General features: G+C 33.4%; 1 protein-coding gene across 1 annotated transcript in view; it reads right to left on the bottom strand.

Moving 5' to 3' along the window:
• LOC149806643 (WASH complex subunit 5-like) overlaps positions 1-20,738 on the bottom strand; it is a 122,889-nt gene that overhangs the window by 92,881 nt on the left and 9,270 nt on the right. Inside the window, exons 3-7 of the mRNA XM_089956025.1 lie at positions 20,220-20,304; positions 18,651-18,751; positions 13,114-13,236; positions 5,946-6,171; positions 3,497-3,610 (exon numbers count right to left, since the gene is read on the bottom strand). Coding sequence (XP_089812151.1) covers positions 3,497-3,610; positions 5,946-6,171; positions 13,114-13,236; positions 18,651-18,751; positions 20,220-20,304 — 649 coding nt within the window. The remainder of the gene's footprint in view (positions 1-3,496; positions 3,611-5,945; positions 6,172-13,113; positions 13,237-18,650; positions 18,752-20,219; positions 20,305-20,738) is intronic.

Genomic DNA, 20,738 nt, shown 5'->3' with positions numbered 1-20,738 from the left:
AAAATGAATGTGACACTGGGTTAATTGATGAACTGTAAATACAAAACAATAAAGCCTATTTATTAGAAAAACATTTCTTTTTAAAAATGAAATCAAAGTTTTAATTTTTTTAAATGTTAACATTTTTTTAGAGAGTTAAATTTTGTGGATTTGAAAATTTAAAAAAAGATAGTGAAGTTGTAACATCTGTAAATGTGTACATGTTAAAAAGTGCTACATAGTAACATAGACTAACTCCAGGTGTATTATATGTTTCAAACTAAGAGACAGGCTTGAGAAAGGAAGAAGTTTATTAAAATTTGAAATAAGCAATAATTTACTAAGAAAAGGTGGAAGAAGGGTTGAGCTTAGCAATTCATATAAAAATTCCTCATCGTTCCAGGTCAAGCCAAAAGAAGAGTTTATTTGAAATCAAAACTACCATCAAAACATTTCTTTATCTGAAAGTAAAACTACCGAAAAGATAAAAAATTTCTTTATTTGAAAGTAAAGCTACCATCAAGACAAAAAATTCTTTATTTGAAAGTAAAGCTACCATCATGACCAAAAAATTCTTTATTTGAAAGTAAAAGTACCATCAAGACCAAAAAATTCTTTATTTGAAAGTAAAACTACCATCAAGACCAAAAATTTCTTCATCTGAAATTAAAACTACCATTCCGACAAAACTTTTCTGTCCAATTTGGTTATTAAATGCTATGTTGGTTAATCTATCTTGCACTCAGACTTTGTATTTATGGAGTTTTTACTTCATTATTTTCTCTTAAGGATCAATCTTTTATATTTATGAAGTTTTTACTTCATTATTTTCTCTTAAAGGTCAGACTCTGATGAAATGAAAATGAAGAACATCAAAGGGAAATAAAATACAAAATAAAACTTGTACCATTAAACAAGTATGAAAATAAAGGCCGTTGTTGTTGTTGTAGGGTTTAACGCCATTTTTCAGCACACGATAGGCTATACATGGCGGCCAGTATTAATGGTGGAAAAAGAACCCGGGAAAACCCCCGGAAAGAACCAACAACCCACAAGAAAATAAAGGTAAAATTTACGTACTGAAGAGTCTTAATTCACTGACAAACAGTAGCTTTGTAGAAGAACACCAAAATTGTATTTAAAATTGAAATCAGAATTTAAAAAGGCTTTAATTTGAAAATATGCAACTACAAAAAATTTCATATTTGCATTGTTTTATAACAAAATTATTACAAGCAATAATATTTGTCAAGTCAATAACAAACCAATATTTAAAAAAATATTTATTCACTACAAACTATACAATGTTTCTTTGGAACACTGTTCACTTCTTTTTCTGAGTTATGCAATTGTACAAAAACTTTAACTCTCTCTTTTGTACATTATCTTTAACAAAGGGTTGCACAATATCTTTAACAATGATTTGCATAATATCTATAACAATGACCTGCACAATATCTATAACACTGACTTGCATAATATCTATAACACTGACTTGCATAATATCTATAACACTGACCTGCATAATATCTATAACACTGACTTGCACAATATCTATAACACTGACTTGCATAATATCTATAACACTGACTTGCATAATATCTATAACACTGACTTGCATAATATCTATAACAATGACTTGCACAATATCTATAACACTGACTTGCACAATATCTATAACACTGACTTGCACAATATCTATAACAATGACTTGCACAATATCTATAACAATGACTTGCACAATATCTATAACACTGACCTGCATAATATCTATAACACTGACTTGCACAATATCTATAACACTGACTTGCATAATATCTATAACACTGACTTCCATAATATCTATAACACTGACTTGCATAATATCTATAACAATGACTTGCACAATATCTTTAACACTGACTTGCACAATATCTATAACAATGACTTGCACAATATCTATAACATTGACTTGCACAATATCTTTAACACTGACTTGCATAATATCTATAACATTGACTTGCACAATATCTTTAACACTGACTTGCACAATATCTTTAACACTGACTTGCACAATATCTATAACATTGACTTGCACAATATCTTTAACACTGACTTGCACAATATCTTTAACACTGACCTGCACAATATCTATAACACTGACTTGCATAATATCTATAACACTGACTTGCATAATATCTATAACACTGACTTGCACAATATCTTTAACACTGACCTGCACAATATCTTTAACACTGACCTGCACAATATCTTTAACACTGACTTGCACAATATCTTTAACACTGACCTGCACAATATCTATAACACTGACTTGCATAATATCTTTAACACTGACTTGCACAATATCTTTAACACTGACCTGCACAATATCTATAACACTGACTTGCATAATATCTATAACACTGACTTGCATAATATCTATAACACTGACTTGCATAATATCTATAACAATGACTTGCACAATATCTTTAACACTGACTTGCACAATATCTTTAACACTGACTTGCACAATATCTTTAACACTGACCTGCACAATATCTATAACACTGACTTGCATAATATCTATAACACTGACTTGCATAATATCTATAACACTGACTTGCATAATATCTATAACAATGACTTGCACAATATCTATAACACTGACTTGCACAATATCTTTAACACTGACTTGCACAATATCTATAACAATGACTTGCACAATATCTATAACAATGACTTGCACAATATCTATAACACTGACCTGCATAATATCTATAACACTGACTTGCACAATATCTATAACACTGACCTGCATAATATCTATAACAATGACTTGCACAATATCTTTAACACTGACTTGCACAATATCTTTAACACTGACTTGCATAATATCTATAACAATGACTTGCATAATATCTATAACACTGACTTGCATAATATCTATAACAATGACTTGCACAATATCTTTAACACTGACTTGCACAATATCTTTAACACTGACCTGCACAATATCTTTAACACTGACCTGCACAATATCTTTAACACTGACCTGCACAATATCTTTAACACTGACCTGCACAATATCTTTAACACTGACCTGCACAATATCTTTAACACTGACCTGCACAATATCTATAACACTGACCTGCACAATATCTTTAACACTGACCTGCACAATATCTTTAACACTGACCTGCACAATATCTTTAACACTGACCTGCACAATATCTTTAACACTGACTTGCACAATATCTATAACAATTACCTGCACAATATCTATAACACTGACCTGCACAATATCTATAACAATGACTTGCACAATATCTTTAACACTGACCTGCACAATATCTTTAACACTGGTTTCCACAAAATCTTTAACATAGAAATGATGCCAACAATAATATCACTTTGTAAGACAAATGAAGATCATCAATTAGCATTTTTGTTGTTGCAAATATATTGAATTTATCACATTCTCAAAACTGTCCTAACTCTCAACTATCAAGATTTCCTGTATATAAATGTTAATACATACCAGTTCTCTAACATTTCCTGTGTCCAGGGTGTTGTTGAGAGCAGTGACTGCAGCTTTGTATGGTGACCAAGCATCCAACAAATTGACTGTAATCCCCATATACACACTAATTACCTACAAATTATAAACAAGCTCAAATAGATTCATTGAACACAAATGTCCTGTCACAGTACCTGAAAAGTGACCAAAACATGAAAACTTATGGGCAGAATCTATGAATATGGCTAAACCTATCTGCCCCTAACACATAAATAGTGGAACAAAAACAAATTCTTTCTTCATTTTGATTGCCATGGATCTTGTTTTTGCAACCTCTGTTTTATACACATATAAATGGATGCAGTCTTCAATACAACCGTTGCCATTATAATTAGATCAATAAACAAAAATCCTAAAAACAGTCAGGCAAATATTTGCAAAAATGTTTGGCCAACAAGTACAATCCCTTCATATTAAGTTTAAACAAATTAAAATTTGTTTAAACTTTAAAAAAATGTCACTTTAAAATTCAGCAAAGAAATATTTTTTAAAAGATAGCAAAAAGTAGGTCATATTAATCGAAGTTTTGCTGTTATAACTCTGCTAACAATCCATCAATTAAATCTGATACATGAAGGACTTGGGAGTTAAAACAGGCTTATAAACATTTATTTTGTAAATCAACTCAAGCCAATGAATCCTTCCATCAATCCAACAATAACTCTGTCCAGCTGTTATTAACTCTTTTGGTATATTTGGTTGGTCATGTTTGCAACTTTGCCCGTAGCTCAGTTTCTCAGAGATTATTGCTTGCAGGGCCATTTAATTTGATATGAAGCCAATTCATAACGAATTTATATTTTTAGGCAATAACAAGTCAGCATGACCTGTATTTCATGCTCTTGTTTCCTGTATGACATTTTTTATCTGGTTTCTTCTCTCTGACATGATCACCACCAAAATCATATAACTCTATATATAGGTGAATCATCAGAAATTTGCCATTACCAGTCACTGTGAACTATATTTTATACTCTAGTGTTCTGAATGACATTTTCTATTTAGTTCTTTCTAACACTGTCACCAGCAAAGTCTTGGAACTTGATAAAGAATTTATATCTTTTGGCAATCCTAGATTATTTTGACCACATTTCATGCTTTAGTTCCATTTCTCTGACAGAATCACCAGCAAAGTCATATGTGTAGATGTACACCGAGACAAAGCTAAGCGTTGCAATCAGCAGTTTTCTAGTCTACAGCATAATGTAAAGATTACAGGTACAAAAACCACTGCATACATTTTATGCACTTCATAGCTACATTTTTAATTATGATGTAACTGAGTGATTGGGTCTTAAAAGACAATAATGTCTTCTATACTTAAGAAAATACTGAAATATAGGCAACTTTAAGTACAAAAATGGCATTGCTTTTTGGTACCAACTCTGTACTGACCAACCTTACATTCACTGCACTTACTACAATGCAAACAATAGCACATAATATGTATTAACTCATTCAGCCCCGATCCCGTCTGTAGGCGTGATCCGGTTTCTGTATTCATTGGCCGATCTCGCCTGTAGTCGTGAATTGTTTACTGCATTCAATGGCCGATCCCGTCTCCAGGCATGATGAATGTGTGTTAGATACGTCTCTGATTGGTTAGAAATGGTTTATTCCAAGAACTAAACAACTATTTTACCAATCAGAAATGATTTTACTTTCATTTGTGGAAATTTGAATTGTTCAGAAGCAAAAGGCTAAAGTTTGAGAGCGGTTTAACTACACGTGTTCTGTTAATGAAAAATCGTAAATGATGGTGGACGGAAGAGTGATTTTTGATGAGAGCAAAAATGTGGAGTTTCTCAGGTTTGATCGTGAAATTATTGAGCAAGCTGAGGAAAGATATGTTCAGCAGTTGAATATTTTGTGAGATTTAGATTTGGACATAGAAGTTTCTGAGACTGAATCATCCGAAGGTGATGATGCTGACAGCGATGATGACAGAGTTCTTGCGGATAAACATTGCACATAAGTTTGTAAATACTGTATAAATAAGTTGTGAAAGACTTCTACAAATAGGGAAATAATTACATCAATGCGTCGACAAATTCATTTGAAATAAATGGTGAACATTTCGTGGATTTTGTTTGGATATAAGAAGAGAAATTAAGGTAAGAGTGAATGCATGTGCACAATGTTTTCAAACAGGTAAAAACTATGGGGCTAGACACAGCTTTGTGCTTCTGAGGCTTATCAGCAGAGATACTGAAAACAGTGCTGGGGCCAAATGAGTTAAACAACAATATACAATGACCTAGAATTCTGCATAGAAGTCACCATTCAACACATACCTGTATAATTCCTTCATGCAACATTTTTCCATTCCTCAAAAATTTACACTAAAAATGTAGAAATAATCTTAAACCATCTTCATTCGTCATAACATTCAATAATCTACAAGCTTTACCCAGTTATCTGGGAAATGTTTATCAACTATCTCCCTCATTCTGGCTTGCTGATTATGAAGAATTTCTGGATCAAAGTACAGGATGACATACAACATGCTGGCTTGTGTGGCAAGGGCTGTAGACCGATGCTCTGGAAGTGGATACACTGATATTTGATTGTAAACATCATCTGATCTCAGACGCCCAATTACCATGTCCACAAAGTCTCCTCGAACTGGAATTCGGCTGTGAAAAACAAAATACTTTCCAGATTCAGCATTAATCAAACAATTCTTGAAAACCTTTAGTTACTTGTTCTGTGGTAAAATAAATACTTTCCAATAGTAATATAATAAAAATTTCTTGAGACACCACCCGTTTTGCCATCAAAAAGTGGTATCTCAAGACAAGATACCAAGTATATGGAAGAAGAATAGTTTTCAAGGTCAGTATTCAATAGGGCTTAAGATGGAAAAATTTCCACAATTACTGTAAAATGTATTTTACTCTGTATTTACAATACTTGCTAAAATACTGCATTTATTTCATCTCCTATTTCATTTAGGACTAACTAGCTTTCATATGAAGTCTAATAGGTGAAAACACAGTGTTGACATTGTCATCCATTCTGACAGTAGTAGAGACAACAATATTTGAAAATAAGACTTTCCATACAGGAGGACTAACGATAACAAGATTTTTAAGCTGACTGCTGCAACAGCTGTATTGTATGTCAGATTGGCACCATTTTCATATCAGACAAACTGGAGAGCATAAGAAGTCTCATGTTTAAAACCCCAAGCCAATATGTCTGTCTGTTCAAGCTGAGTTTTGATAACAAGATTTTAAGATGGCTGTCATTTTGGCCATATTGGATATCAGATGAGCACCATTTTAATTTAGAACCTTACACAAATCATAAGAAATATTTAAGTGAAAACCCTATGTTGATTTGACTATCCGTTCAGGAGGAGTATTGATAAAAATTTTCAAGATAGTCTGAGCAGCACCGCTTTTGTTGAGAACCAGCAAGACCAGGGTAGTCAAACATCTTGAACACTGTGGGCCACATGGACCAAAAATGTTAAGTTCATGGGCCATACATGATATATATCATAATAATTATGCTATAATTATAGAACTGATTTTTTTATTAGCGTGGGCCACACAAAATCTACCCATTTGGCCTGTAGGCTTGTAGTTTGACCACTCTGAGCTTGATACAATTGGATGAATGGGTGTGTAAGGCTTCAAGGCAATCTTCCAAACTGTTTAGGAGTAGCGATGATAAACTTGTGCTAAAAGACAGATAAATGACAGAAAACTGACCATACAATACACTCTTCTGGTCTATGACCAGTAGAGCTCAAAGCAAAACTTGTACACAAATTCACCTTTCAAAATTTGATTTTGAACCAATACCATTATTACTAATGTTGTTCTCATAATTATTATTATTATTAATATTATTATTATGACTGTTGTTGTTTCTGTTTTCAAATTTATTTTACCTACACTATTCAACAAGATCATAAAAATGCCACTACCAGGTATGTTGTTCTTTCCCAAACTTATGTTCTACACAAGATTACTGTATCCTGTTCACTCTAGTCCTTCTATAAATTAAATTATCACCGACTTCAAATAATATATGATCACAGTTTGCTTAGTATCATGAAACACTAATTTGACTAATCACTGTCAACTTATCTATTACTGAAAAACAAAGAAATTACTCATTGGTCAGCCAACTGAATAAATTAAGCTAAAAAACACTTGATCACACTTGAAAAACAATATCTGGATGAGTCAGTTGCTCCATTCAACAAGATCAAAAGACAGTGTATGTGAGATACCTGTGAGGCAAAGTGATTCAAACAAAGCCATAAATGATTTTTATTTGTGGCCCATGAACTAAAACTTTGCCTGCCATTACAGACATTTTTAATATATGATCTGCAAAACTAACATTTATTTAACCTGTCCATAAGTTCATTTCCATAAACTTCAGAGTTACTTCAAATGTAGATTAATGACTGTACAGTTGGCTATGATAACATTGACTCATCTTGTGTATGGATTACACTTCAGTGGTTTTGATCAGGCTATGCATAGATATGGAATATATTTTAACAACAGAATTATGCCATCCACATAAAATATAAATTTTAATGACCGACAAAAAATCAAAAGAAAGATTCTCACTATGATAATATTGCCACTGTGTGGCTTTTGTCAAAAATCAATAAACAATATGATCTGTTAAATTGACTATGAACATCCTTGACTGCCACTTTTAAAAAATGAACTGTCTATTTACGATGGGGATTTACAGGAATGAGTGCTACAGTGGTGGTTAGTGACATGTACTTTGGTCTGGTTTACAATCTACAGCATACAGTGCTACATGCATGAACTTCAGATCTTAGAAAACCAAAGACCAGAATGAACTTTTCTTGTGTTAATAACAAATTCTCCAAAATGGTTGTATTTATATAGGATTAAATTAGAGCGAGTACCATACAAATTTTGTAATGCAGCATTTCTAAACGTACCATTATATGTACCATGGCATACCACAATTATATTGGGACCAAAAATTATATGTTATGAGACAAGACATGACACTTTTATATCATGCTCTGATTTATAGCAAAATACTGTATCCATGATATGATTTGGAAAAAATATTATGTTGAAATAAAATATAAAATAATATTTCAGCTCAAAAGAAAATCACAACCCCTCCTTCCCTCAGAAAATCTGATGCACAGTACCTTATCGTAGATGAATTTGCTATGTATATGTTACTTGTTGTAGAAGATGCAATCTGCAACTAAAGTGGGATGTTTAAGCTTACACTATAGCTGACACTGCGATAGACATCATGTTGACATTAAAGAGCATATTGATAAAAGATGAAGTGTTGATACTAAAGCCCACAATTTTCTAGCTAGAGATATAATAGGCAGGATAACTGAATGGAATGCCAGCACCAGGGCAAGATATTTATTAGAGAATGCCAGCAAACATAAAATACACTTACTCAACAAATGAGAAACTATTTACCGGTAGTTGGCCTGAGAAATTATGTAAAGTTCAAAAAAGAAACCAAATGTGCTCCTGAAAAATGTAGGAATATTCAAGGTCTACAAAGGACTTACATTCATAAACACTAGTAAATAACTAAAATATGACATGTATCAGTTTTTTTGTTTTATTTTATTTTAATCAAAAACAGTTGTATTTGGCCCAAATACTTTTCACACTATTCCATTTGGCCATCACATTACACTAAATGACATGTGTCAAACATGTGATGAAAGGATCATAAATATAATTATATTTGTTACATAATAATCACCATATTGTGAAAAAAAGATAATTTTCAGAATTATTTTATCATGAATAATGAAAACATGCTGTTAATATCAGTAAAGTCATAACAAAATTCTCTGGAATTCCAGTCCATTCCTTACTGACAGAAACTACTGACATAACGTTACAGTGGAAAAAAATGCAGTGGTAAACCAGAACCTGGTAATATCATGTACCTCTAGATTAAATACAAGTCAGTGGTGTTTAAATCTGTTTCTGCAATGCAGTCATTCATAACAGCATTGTTTAGACCAATCTACACCTTGCCTGCAGACCCTCCTATGAGATTGTAAAAAAAAAAAGAGTAAAATATGTAAAGGCCAGTGGTGTTTATATTTATTTTTGCTTTATTCATAGTAATGCTTACTTTGTCCCAAAATTATGGCTGCTGGTTGTGTTCTGCAGGTTGCACATGACTACATTTCTATAAATAAATCTATCTGTGCATTATAATTGTGGGCATAAATGATAGGTGATTGCTCATAGCAGGTAATACTTGAAACAGGTTTTACTGTAACAGCAAAAGTATCCAAAATCATAATTTTATTATCTTCCTTGAGGCTCAGTGATGAGCATACCAGACTTGTGACCAAGAAGGTTAAGGTTACAATCCTACCACTGGATCAGTCTGGACTGACTAACAGTGTTTCTCTATTTCCTGTGTTAACTGCTACTGAACATTTCATATTTTATCATGTAGAAAAATGAAATTTGTCTGCAGAAACCATTCTTCTTTATTCACTCAATGACCCTGATCTTTGACCTTTTAAATCTAAAATAGATATGCTTCTTCCTTACCTGAAGTGCAAGCTATCCACAAAGTTTGGCCAGGTCTGTAATGCAGAACTAATATTACTGCACAGAAACCATTTTTCTTCTTTCAGTCACTATTATTCTGACCTATGACCTTTTGATCCAAAACCAATATGCTTGTTCTTTATTCCAAGTGCAAGCCATGAAGACAGTCTGGTTGAGGTATATAATGTAAAAATGATGATGTTACTTTACAGAAACCCTTTTTTATGCTTTCATTTGCAGTGACCTTTGACATTTTCATTCCAAAATCAAAAAGATTCTTCTGCACACCAAGTGCAATCCATCGATAAAGTTTCGTAACTCTCAATGAAGCCTTTTTCATATTGGTCAGTTACCTTGACCTTTGACCTTTTGAGTCTGAAATCAACAGGGTTCTTTCTTAAACAAAGTACAAGCTATCAACTAAAAAACACCCCACCAAAACAAATACATTTTGTGACTGTAAATAGCAGAGAATTTGAGTTACTGTGAGAAAGAGATTTTATTCTTTTGGTCAGTGACCATAACCTGTATAGCCCAAAATCATTATTCCCCCCCCCCTTGCAAGCTATCAACAAATTTTGTAACTGTAGATGGTGGAGAACTGGACTTAATGTGCAAAAACAGCTTCATTAGTTTCTTCTTTCACTCCCAGTGACCTTAATCTTGAATTTTTTAATCCAAAATCAACGGTTTCCTACTTACTCAAAGTGCAACCGATCTTAAAAGTTTGGAAACTCCAGATGATAGCTTAAGTTATTCTGGGGAAATAATTTTTCTTCCTTTGGTCTCAATGACTTTGCTCTTAAAACCTCTTTTTTGAGCCCAAAATCAATTGGCTTCTTCCTTACCCAAAGTGCAAGCAAGCCAATGACAAAGTTTGGTAACTGCAGATTGTGGATAAGGAAAGTAATTGTGTGGAAACCAAGAAAACATCATAACATAATATTTTCCACTTTATGACAGGTGTATATATTATGACTCTATGGTCACAAACTAAGTAACAGAAAGAAGCAAAACCAACAAGTTTCGTAAAACTTAACAAACAATTTTATTATCAACATTATTTGTGAAAATGAGAGAGAAATTAAAATAATATGAAGTGAATCCAAAATAATCCTGAAAAAAGTTCTATTAAAGTTCAAAAGAATGAAAATTTCCATATAACTTTTAGAACTGAAAATGTACTGATGCAGTAAGAATCATGACAATGTCATGATGGCATTGCCCAGAACTCGTTAGAATAATTTACAATAGTTCCTGAATAATATTACAGTCCAAATAATATGCACTTTTTATTTCCATTGAACATTCCAAACATATGTTTTTCCTCTTAAATAATATCTAAATACAACATAAAACACATCTGCAGACTTACAACAGGAACACAGGAAATAAGAATGACTGCAAAACAGGAATGAATCGGACTACTTATATACACCTATTACAACTATATTTCACAACATACCCCATGAGACAGATCATACTACTGAGCAATACTTTGAAATGCCAATTCAAATGACCTGGCGCATCCAATGGGAAATTACTTAATTCTTCTAGAACCATCCAAAACCCACCAAACAATGAGATATTAACCCAAAGTCATCAACAAGTCTTATTATTAAGATTGTTATTAGTAATTGTCAATACATACGTAAGAATTTATTTATAGATCTGTGTAATTTTATGCTCTTAATATTCCTAAAACAGACATAGGTTACACATAGGTAAAATCTAACTCAAGTCACATAGGCAAAATCTGCCTAAAGATAGTCTGTACAATTTACAGCCATGAATAAAAATTACAAACTAGAAATAACAGAAGTTACACAAAAAAAAAGTAAATAGCATTGGTTCCTGGTCTCTATCTGCCCTCTCACGACTAGCTCCTGCTGCACAACTTAGAAACTATTCACAGCCCCAGCCTTCAAGAATATATGCACTAACTTGGCACCACAATGGTTTGTGCTAATGCAGTTAGCTTTGACTCCTGAGTCTGACCTTACTCAGCTGGGGTCATTACACAAAAACAAATAAAATTCCCACCCAGAGTAGCTGTGGTGATTCTGTAGTTAAGACACTGTACCTGTTACTGGTAGGACATGGGTTCAATTTCAAGTTCAATTCCCACCACCCAATCTACTCTGAAAGATTTTTAGACTAAGAGTCCTGGACCCTCTGCCTGCTGAAACCAAAAGTCTAGCTCAAACAAGAGAAGGTCCATGAAATAAAGTGAGACTTATGGAGAAGACATACAATATTAGTCAAACAAGGAAAAAGAAAAGAAAGAATAAATGAATGAATGCAGAACAAAAGAGGAACACAAGGCTGTTCAAATATCATGAATATTACACTGGTGTTTATCAACTAACATGTGTGTATATGTTTTAATAAAATGACCACACTCCGATTGCAAATGCATCTTAACTCTGTTCCATCACTAAAAGCATATCATTCAAATCAAGTCACATAAAGTAAATAACGGATACAAATACCAACTCTAAAGCATGTATAATTCCTCTCTCTTTATCAAAATTTCACTCACCCCTACCACCACCACCCATTCTCCTGTCTTAAACAATAGATGTAGGTAACACTCTAGAGTCAGTGATTCTTTATAAATTATAAATCTGGTAATGTATAATTTCATGTTAAACTGAATGAGTTGTACAATAATTGAATGAAGATTTTTTTTTTATTTATACCCTTAAACACATGCATTTGAAAGCATTTTTGCTATGTGTTTTCATCTATTTAAGAAATCTGCCCCATGTGTTTTGACAAAAAGATTGTCTCTAATATATATTCACAGATATGAGCAAAAAAATGAATGGAAGGTTTCAACAGCACAGCAATACCATTTCAATGAAATACACCATGGCGTGCTACTTGTTTATGACTATTTAAATGCCCATAACTTGGAAAATGTAATAAAGGTCCACCCCATTTTTTCATGGATAACCATGATTTACGGTTTAAATGCAACTGGAAAGGTAAAGAATGTTACGAATGAACCTGAAATAAGATTCTGGGTAGTTTGGGGGTCTTTTAGCTCCTGGTGCACTGGAGTAGCCTGTGCTTCGTAGTAATTTACAGACATCATCAACATTAGAATCTCCGGAAGCAGCCTTCTGGGCACTGCAAAATTTAAAACAATGCATCAAACTGTTATTCTAGGAATATTAAATTTATTTAAGGTGAAATATGTTTCTTCAATAACACTTACTCAAACATTATACATTCATGTCTATATCCACCAACTAGCAAATCCAACCCTCTCAAGCCCCAAAAAAGATGTTACAACTGTCTTTAGTACATGAGTGCCTTGGCTGCTGACTAAGGAGGCTAGTTCTTTGTGGGTTTTATGGAAGTTATGTGATTTGCCTTGACTGCTGAGGAGGCTAGTTCTTTGTGGGTTTTGGAGGGGTTATGTGATTTGCCTTGACTGCTGAGGAGGCTAGTTCTTTGTGCATTTTGTGGGGGTTATGTGATTTACCTTGGCTGCTGAGGAGGCTAGTTCTTTGAGGGTTTTATGTGAGTTATGTGATTTGCCTTGGCTGCTGAGGAGGCTGTTCTTTGTGGGTTTTATGGGAGTTATGTGATTTGCCTTGGCTGCTGAGGAGGCTAGTTCTTTGTGGGTTTTATGGGGGTTATGTGATTTTGTTCGTGCTGTCAGAAGAAATTTTCCTGTTCCCTTTCTATAATTTGGTGGGGTTTCTAGATCAAGAGATCCTGTCCAACACATGTTTTGAGAACATCCATCTGAGGGCTTGCCGTGGATGCAAGTTCAGTCTCTCCTGGTTTTGGATGGAAAAACCTACATTTGGGCTTCTTTGAGAAAGAAAGGAGAGGGCAGGATCTTCCTGAGAATCCCTGCTGCTTGATTCAGTAGAATCATGATCCCCGTAATTTTCCCAACTTGGATGATGTGATCAAGATTAGTCATTGCTTGAGAGACAAAGGTTCAGAGTAAAGCATTGCTTGAGTCTGCTATAAGAGACAAAGGTTCTGAGTATAGCATTGTCACGCATCATAAACAAGTCTTCCAGAGGTAACTCCTAAGGATTCAGATTCTGCTGAAGACAAAGGGGTGAATAAACTATTTTCTATCACAAAACAGAAGGTAGAAGTCAGGATCTTGCTTCCATCAAGCCCCTGATCATGAAAATGCAAAAAATATGTCATCAACAAAACACATCCAAGAAATAGCTGTTTTATCAATTAATGAACGACTAGGCTTGGAAGAGAAAAATTGATTGCCTTGTTCAAACAGCCTGAAGGGTTATGCTGGGTCACAATGGTTAAAAAACATCTACTTGCACTTGCAGTGATTGCTTAAGGAGGTTTATTCATATTCAGTAGAAATTAGGAAATATCTGCACAGGTAGACACAGGTGATAAAGGAGTGTAGTAGATTACTGGCCATAGCCTGAGATAATGTGGACATACAGACTGTAAAATCTGGGTGGTCATGTGACTACCAATGCAAATTTAGAAAACCAGGTCAGATTTTGTCAATGCATTAGTTAGTTTGGTCCCATCTGTCAATAAATTATAGACACAACAAATACTATACACAACACTTCTGAGATGATAAATCATGACACTGCATGGTTCAATTTAAATTTGTCAACAGTCAAAGTACCATACCTAACACCGCAACATAAATGTCAAAATATCTTAAATGGGGCTGTAAAAGTTAGTGGAAACTCAAACTAACAGTCTTTAACATAAAACTTTAAATGATAAATCAATTAAAAAACCCTGTAAAGATGTATACAGCTTTGTTTTGAAATATGATTAATAAAATCCTCATTTGTTCTAACCCACTTAGAATTGAATCTTAGGGATTTATGCAAGTAGCTCTCAGAGAACTGGGACATCATCCAATCATTCTGATTTTCAAAAATTACTTTGCTAGAGAAAATAAATTCTGACTGGTGACAACCAAAACTTTTATAGCTGATGGTCTATTAAAATTAAAAGAACTACTAATCCAACAGGAAATTTACTAACCTAAGGCTAGTGGACTACCACTGACTTCAATCCAAAATTGATAAAAATGCACTACATTGAACTACATTGGCATCAAAAACTGAATAAAAGGCAAATTATTAGTAAAGTTAACAAGTACTGAATTGGCCCATGACTACTAATGACCATTACAATTAAGATGGCACTGACTGAACCAATGCATGGTGAAGCGGACAAATGAGGTAATAAATGTTCATCTGGAATGAAAGTGGAGTAAGAAAACAGCAGAAAACAGAAGGAGTATACTTTTCAGAAGTGAGAAACTCTAAGAATTCACTCCAATGGCAAAAAGGCACTAAAAGAAGCAGACTTTGCATGAGGCATGCACTACTCTCATCTGACTTCTTTTCTCAGAAAAACAGACACCTTTTTAGTGCCATTGTTTATAAACATGGCAAAGATGGTTGCAATGCCTCTTTGGGGAGCATAGGAAAGCTAGATCTGCAAGGAAGTGAATCATGATCATAATGAGGTAACTGAAGAAGAAAATTAAACTTCCTGTCCTTTATTGACTATGTAGGTTAATTTTTGTTGATTTAGCATGATTCAATTTGTTGATGCTCCTCGTACTTTAATTAGGGATTTAAAAGGATTCCAAACAGACCAGGACTAGTTTTATTTGTAAAAAATGATGTCAAGCACTATCATGATGATCAGTAAAAGCAGAAATGAATACTGCTTCCAAAAGTTTTCATTGCATTTAAAATTTCATCAATTTACATCACTCATTCTTCCAACTGGAAGCAATACTGAACCAAATCAGTATGTTTTGACAAATTCACCTTGCCATTCCAGCTGGAAGATTAGTGATGTACTATAGAAACATGGTTATAAGTTGGGTCCAAATGTTTGTTTTACTGATTACTTCTAACAAACCACATGACCCAGATTTGCTGAGTTATGCAACAGTAGATCTAGGTCTATGCAGTTTGCATATGTATTTTATATGAGTATATACAGTAAATTGACATATGTTTTTTATGAGTATATACAGTAAATTGACATGTTTTTTATATGAGTACATACAGTAAATTGACATATTTTTTATATGAGTATATATAGTAAATTGACATGTTTTTATGAGTATATACAGTAAATTGACATATTTTTTTATGAGTATATACAGTAAATTGACATTTTTTTTATGGGTATATACAGTAAATTGACATGTTTTTTTTTATATGAGTATATACAGTAAATTGACATATTTTTATATGAGCATATACAGTAAATTGACATGTTTTTATGAGTATATACAGTAAATTGACATGTTTTTATATGAGTATATACAGTAAATTGACATGTTTTTATATGAGTATATACAGTAAACTGACATGTTTTTATATGAGTATATACAGTAAATTGACATGTTTTTTATATGAGTATATACAGTAAATTGACATGTTTTTAAATGAGCATATACAGTAAATTGACATGTTATTATATGGGTATATACAGTAAATTGACATGTTTTTTATATGAGTATATACAGTAAATTGAGATTTTTTTTCAAGGTTGTTCTTTCCCCTCCGCTGACAAGTTATGAACCAAAATCACCTGTCATATCTTTGCATGACATTCTGCCTGATGACACCTATAAAGGAAAATCACCTCCACAATATCTTAAAGAGACAATGGCCCATGAAGAACACTACATGACAACTTACACAATGCACAGGATACAGTGACATGGTGTCAGCAAATGAGACCTGTAACTTAATATTAAAAGTTGGGCAGTTTTGTGAACTTTCTAAAAAAACATTCATCAAAGACATTTTTGTTTCCAAGTATGTGTTATTATGTTGATTTCAGACAAGTAGTTGTTAGCCATACATCAGTCATTTTGCTCCCATTGTTAGCTAAGTAAGACTTAGTCAAACTTTCACTGGTCATCTACTGAAGCTGAACATTGTTCAACTCGCTCAGCATCCCACTAAAACCAGGACACACAGCTAACCAGCTAATACAAAAAAAAGATATAATCTGCTGGTTGAAGCATTTACAAATATTCAGATTGTTCCACTTCCAAATTTAGACAATGTAATATGACCTTGTTTACAAATAAAGTCATCATACATATTATTAATTTTCATCCAGTTCAATTTGTCCAAAGTACTGGCAATTGTTTATTTGCTTTGTACTGGTGGCCTCGATATACCCAAACTGTATCAAACTTGTTCTTTCTGCCCTGTGGAAAAAAACAATTGTAGTTTTGTCTATGTATCTGCACTGGTTTCATTTTCAGTTATTCATGGGGGTGGGGTGGGGGACAGAAATTCTTGTGCAAAAAGAGACAACCATATTGAACTACGTCAAAGTTTTGTTCCTTATTTACTTATTTCTTTTTAATACAAATCATTCACAAAACAATAAGGTCCAATACTCATCATCAAAGATTATACATGGTAAGCTGACACTAACTCTTTTGAAATGGAGTTAAAGTCAGAAGCTTCAATTATCCATGTACATGTTATTAAGGATATTCCAATCCAAGAAGGACAGTGGGAGATTAAAGTCAGATTACAAGTTGCCATCTGTCTATTACCATTGTTCCATCCCTCTCTCCATTTGTACAGAATAAGAACAAGTTTGCTCATTAAACAAAAGGGAGATGTAAATGTTGGCACTCTCAACAACAGTAACAACATCAGTGGCAATGTCAACAACTACACCAATACAAAACAAAAGGAAAAGAATGAAAATAGGAGTGATAGCAGATGACAAATATCTTTGACAATCTTCATAACTTTTCAAAGTGGTGTGTGCATGAATTTGTCTTGTGTATTTTTGGTGGACATTTTTGTAATGCTGTTCTTGGAGTGCACTTGAGTTATTTTAGAAAAGAGTTCTTGCATTAAATTTTGAAGCTAAAATCTGGTATCGCAAATTTTACCATGAGAAAGCAGTGTGGGAAAGTACACAACATATTCAGAGACAAGCTGCATTGAGATGTCCACATCTGACACGTTTTGATACATCTCATGAACAAATGTGTATGCTGTCATGGACAAATGTGTATGCTGTCATGGACAAATGTGTAAGCTGTCATGGACAAATGTGCATGCTGTCATGAACAAATGTGTAGGCTGTCAGGAACAAATGTGTAGCTGTCAGGAACAAATGTGTATGCTGTCATGAACAAATGTGTATGCTGTCATGGACAAATGTGCACGCTGTCATGAACAAATGTGTAGCTGTCAGGAACAAATGTGTAGGCTGTCAGGAACAAATGTGTAGGCTGGCACATCTGGTATTACCAACAAGTGTTTGTCTTCAGAGCAAAGATAAAACTAGTATTGCCATCATTTATTTTAAAAAATGTCTTACCAACAGTCTGGAATATAAATGGTCTAACCAACAGTCAGGAATATAAATTGTCTAACCAACAGTCAGGAATATAAATTGTCTAACCAACAGTCAGGAATATAAATTGTCTAACCAACAGTCAGGAGTATCGAAGTTTTACATGGCAATGGTTTTTACCTCACTAAAATGATTACTTTTATGTGCAACATTACCTGTATCTATAGTAAGACACCAGCATTCGCTCTCTCACTGTACCATCAATCCTCAAGTCAATTACCAGCAGCATCACTCCATAGAGAAAGAGGGATTCACACTGCAGGATAAATATGAAACATTTGAATGGTGCTTTGCTGGAAAAAATAATTTGTTCTTACAATATGTATATGACAATTTTAAAACATTATCTTGCATAGTCTTGTGTAATAAGGGCTGTTCCAGTAAAACAGACCTGGGACCAGGGAATTCACTTTTAATGTGGGATACGCATCCATATATGCAATTCAGAATTTCATTTTAATATGAACTCTGTGCAATCAAATTACCCTGACATACATTTTTTTAAACTGCCTTCTCTGTATGTTTAAATGGAACAACCCTAACAAAGCATTTATGACATTTCACACTCATCTTGTCTGCGGGTAAATATGGACAGTATAAAAATTCTAAATATGTCTCCTACTTCTGAGCTCAACTTCAAGGCATCATATCCAGCTTACATGCAATGACAAATTATTTTTATAAAGTGTTAAAAAGTAACTTCCAGAACATGCTGGACTTTGACCAGCAATTACAAACCAAAACAACCGCATAATAAATTATTGGTCTGCTCTTAACATTTTCAAGAATATTTCTTCTTTGCATCCCAACATGTGATATGGGCAACATGTGATATGGAAGTCATGGTGGTTCAGTTAATGCAATGGACTCATGACCATTTGGATATAACTGGATCAGCTACTGTGCCATATCTCTGAACAACATACTTTGCTTTACTTGTCTCAGCACTGTAAAACCTTCAAGCATTGATATGCCATAAAACAGCAACCCAAACCAAGCCAAAACCAAACTTGGCATGAAAGACCTTTAAAACATACACTTTACAGACAATTTTTCAGATCATTATAGTGCCAAATCAATTATTACAAAATTTCTTGGTATAAAATATGAGGCAAACTTGTCAAAACCAACTCAGAGATGGTATGAAAATACACCAATTTTTATATTAATAAATCATGATTCTGCAGAAGCAAATTTTTTTATTTGCCTTGACTGCTGTCATTACTCTGAGTCTGCTCCTCTGAAATGATGAATCTGGTCAAATGTTAGTTGTAACTATAAACCCTGTAGGCAAAACTGATGGTAAGAAATGCTAGATTATACAAGGTTATTATAAGTATGTATGCTTGCAATGTCTTACTAACCATAAGTTGTTTTCCATCATCATTCAAAAGAACGTTTTATGCTTGCAATGTCTTACTAACCATAAGTTGTTTTCCATCATCATTCAAAAGAACGCTTTACGCTTGCAATGTCTTACTAACCATAAGTTGTTTTCCATCATCATTCAAAAGAATGTTTTATGCTTGCAATGTCTTACCAACCATAAGTTGTTTTCCATCATCATTCAAAAGAACGCTTTATGCTTGCAATGTCTTACTAACCATAAGTTGTTTTCCATCATCATTCAAAAGAACGTTTTATGCTTGCAATGTCTTACTAACCATAAGCTGTTTTCCATCATCATTCAAAAGAACGCTTTATGCTTGCAGTATCTTACTAACCATAAGTTGTTTTCCATCATCATTCAAAAGAACGCTTTCTAATGTCTGCTGAATATAGATGCCTTCTTCTAAATCCTCCAGAAACCTTAATGAATAAAATGAAAAGATACATGTTGGGAAGTATTTATTTTGTTGTTTTTAACTGAATGAAATATCTGCTTTACCTTCTAACTTTTGCTGTTTTTGGATTCAATCCATTATTAAGAACATTCTTCATATCAGATTTGCTGTATAAAGCCAACCATATCTGTCTCCTTTGTTTACTAAAAATTCATGTGTCAGTTGATACCGAAATTAAGCTATTTTAAAATTAGTACTAAAAATTCATGTGCCAGTTGATACCAAAATGAAGCCATTTTAAAATTAGCACTAAAAATTCATGTGTCAGTTGATACCAAAATGAAGCCATTTTAAAATAAATACTAAAAAGTGCAAAACATTATTAATAAGTATGATCTATCCATTTCCATGCTATTGGGAGTTTTACATTGTTGGCATTCTAGTATTTAAGAAATACAG

Source organism: Sinohyriopsis cumingii, chromosome 1 (assembly GCF_028554795.1).
Source record: "Sinohyriopsis cumingii isolate HCF-2022 chromosome 1, ASM2855479v2, whole genome shotgun sequence".
Lineage (NCBI taxonomy): Eukaryota > Metazoa > Mollusca > Bivalvia > Unionida > Unionidae > Sinohyriopsis > Sinohyriopsis cumingii.
Note: the sequence above shows the minus strand (reverse complement) of the source record. Positions and strands in the feature narration are given on the sequence as shown.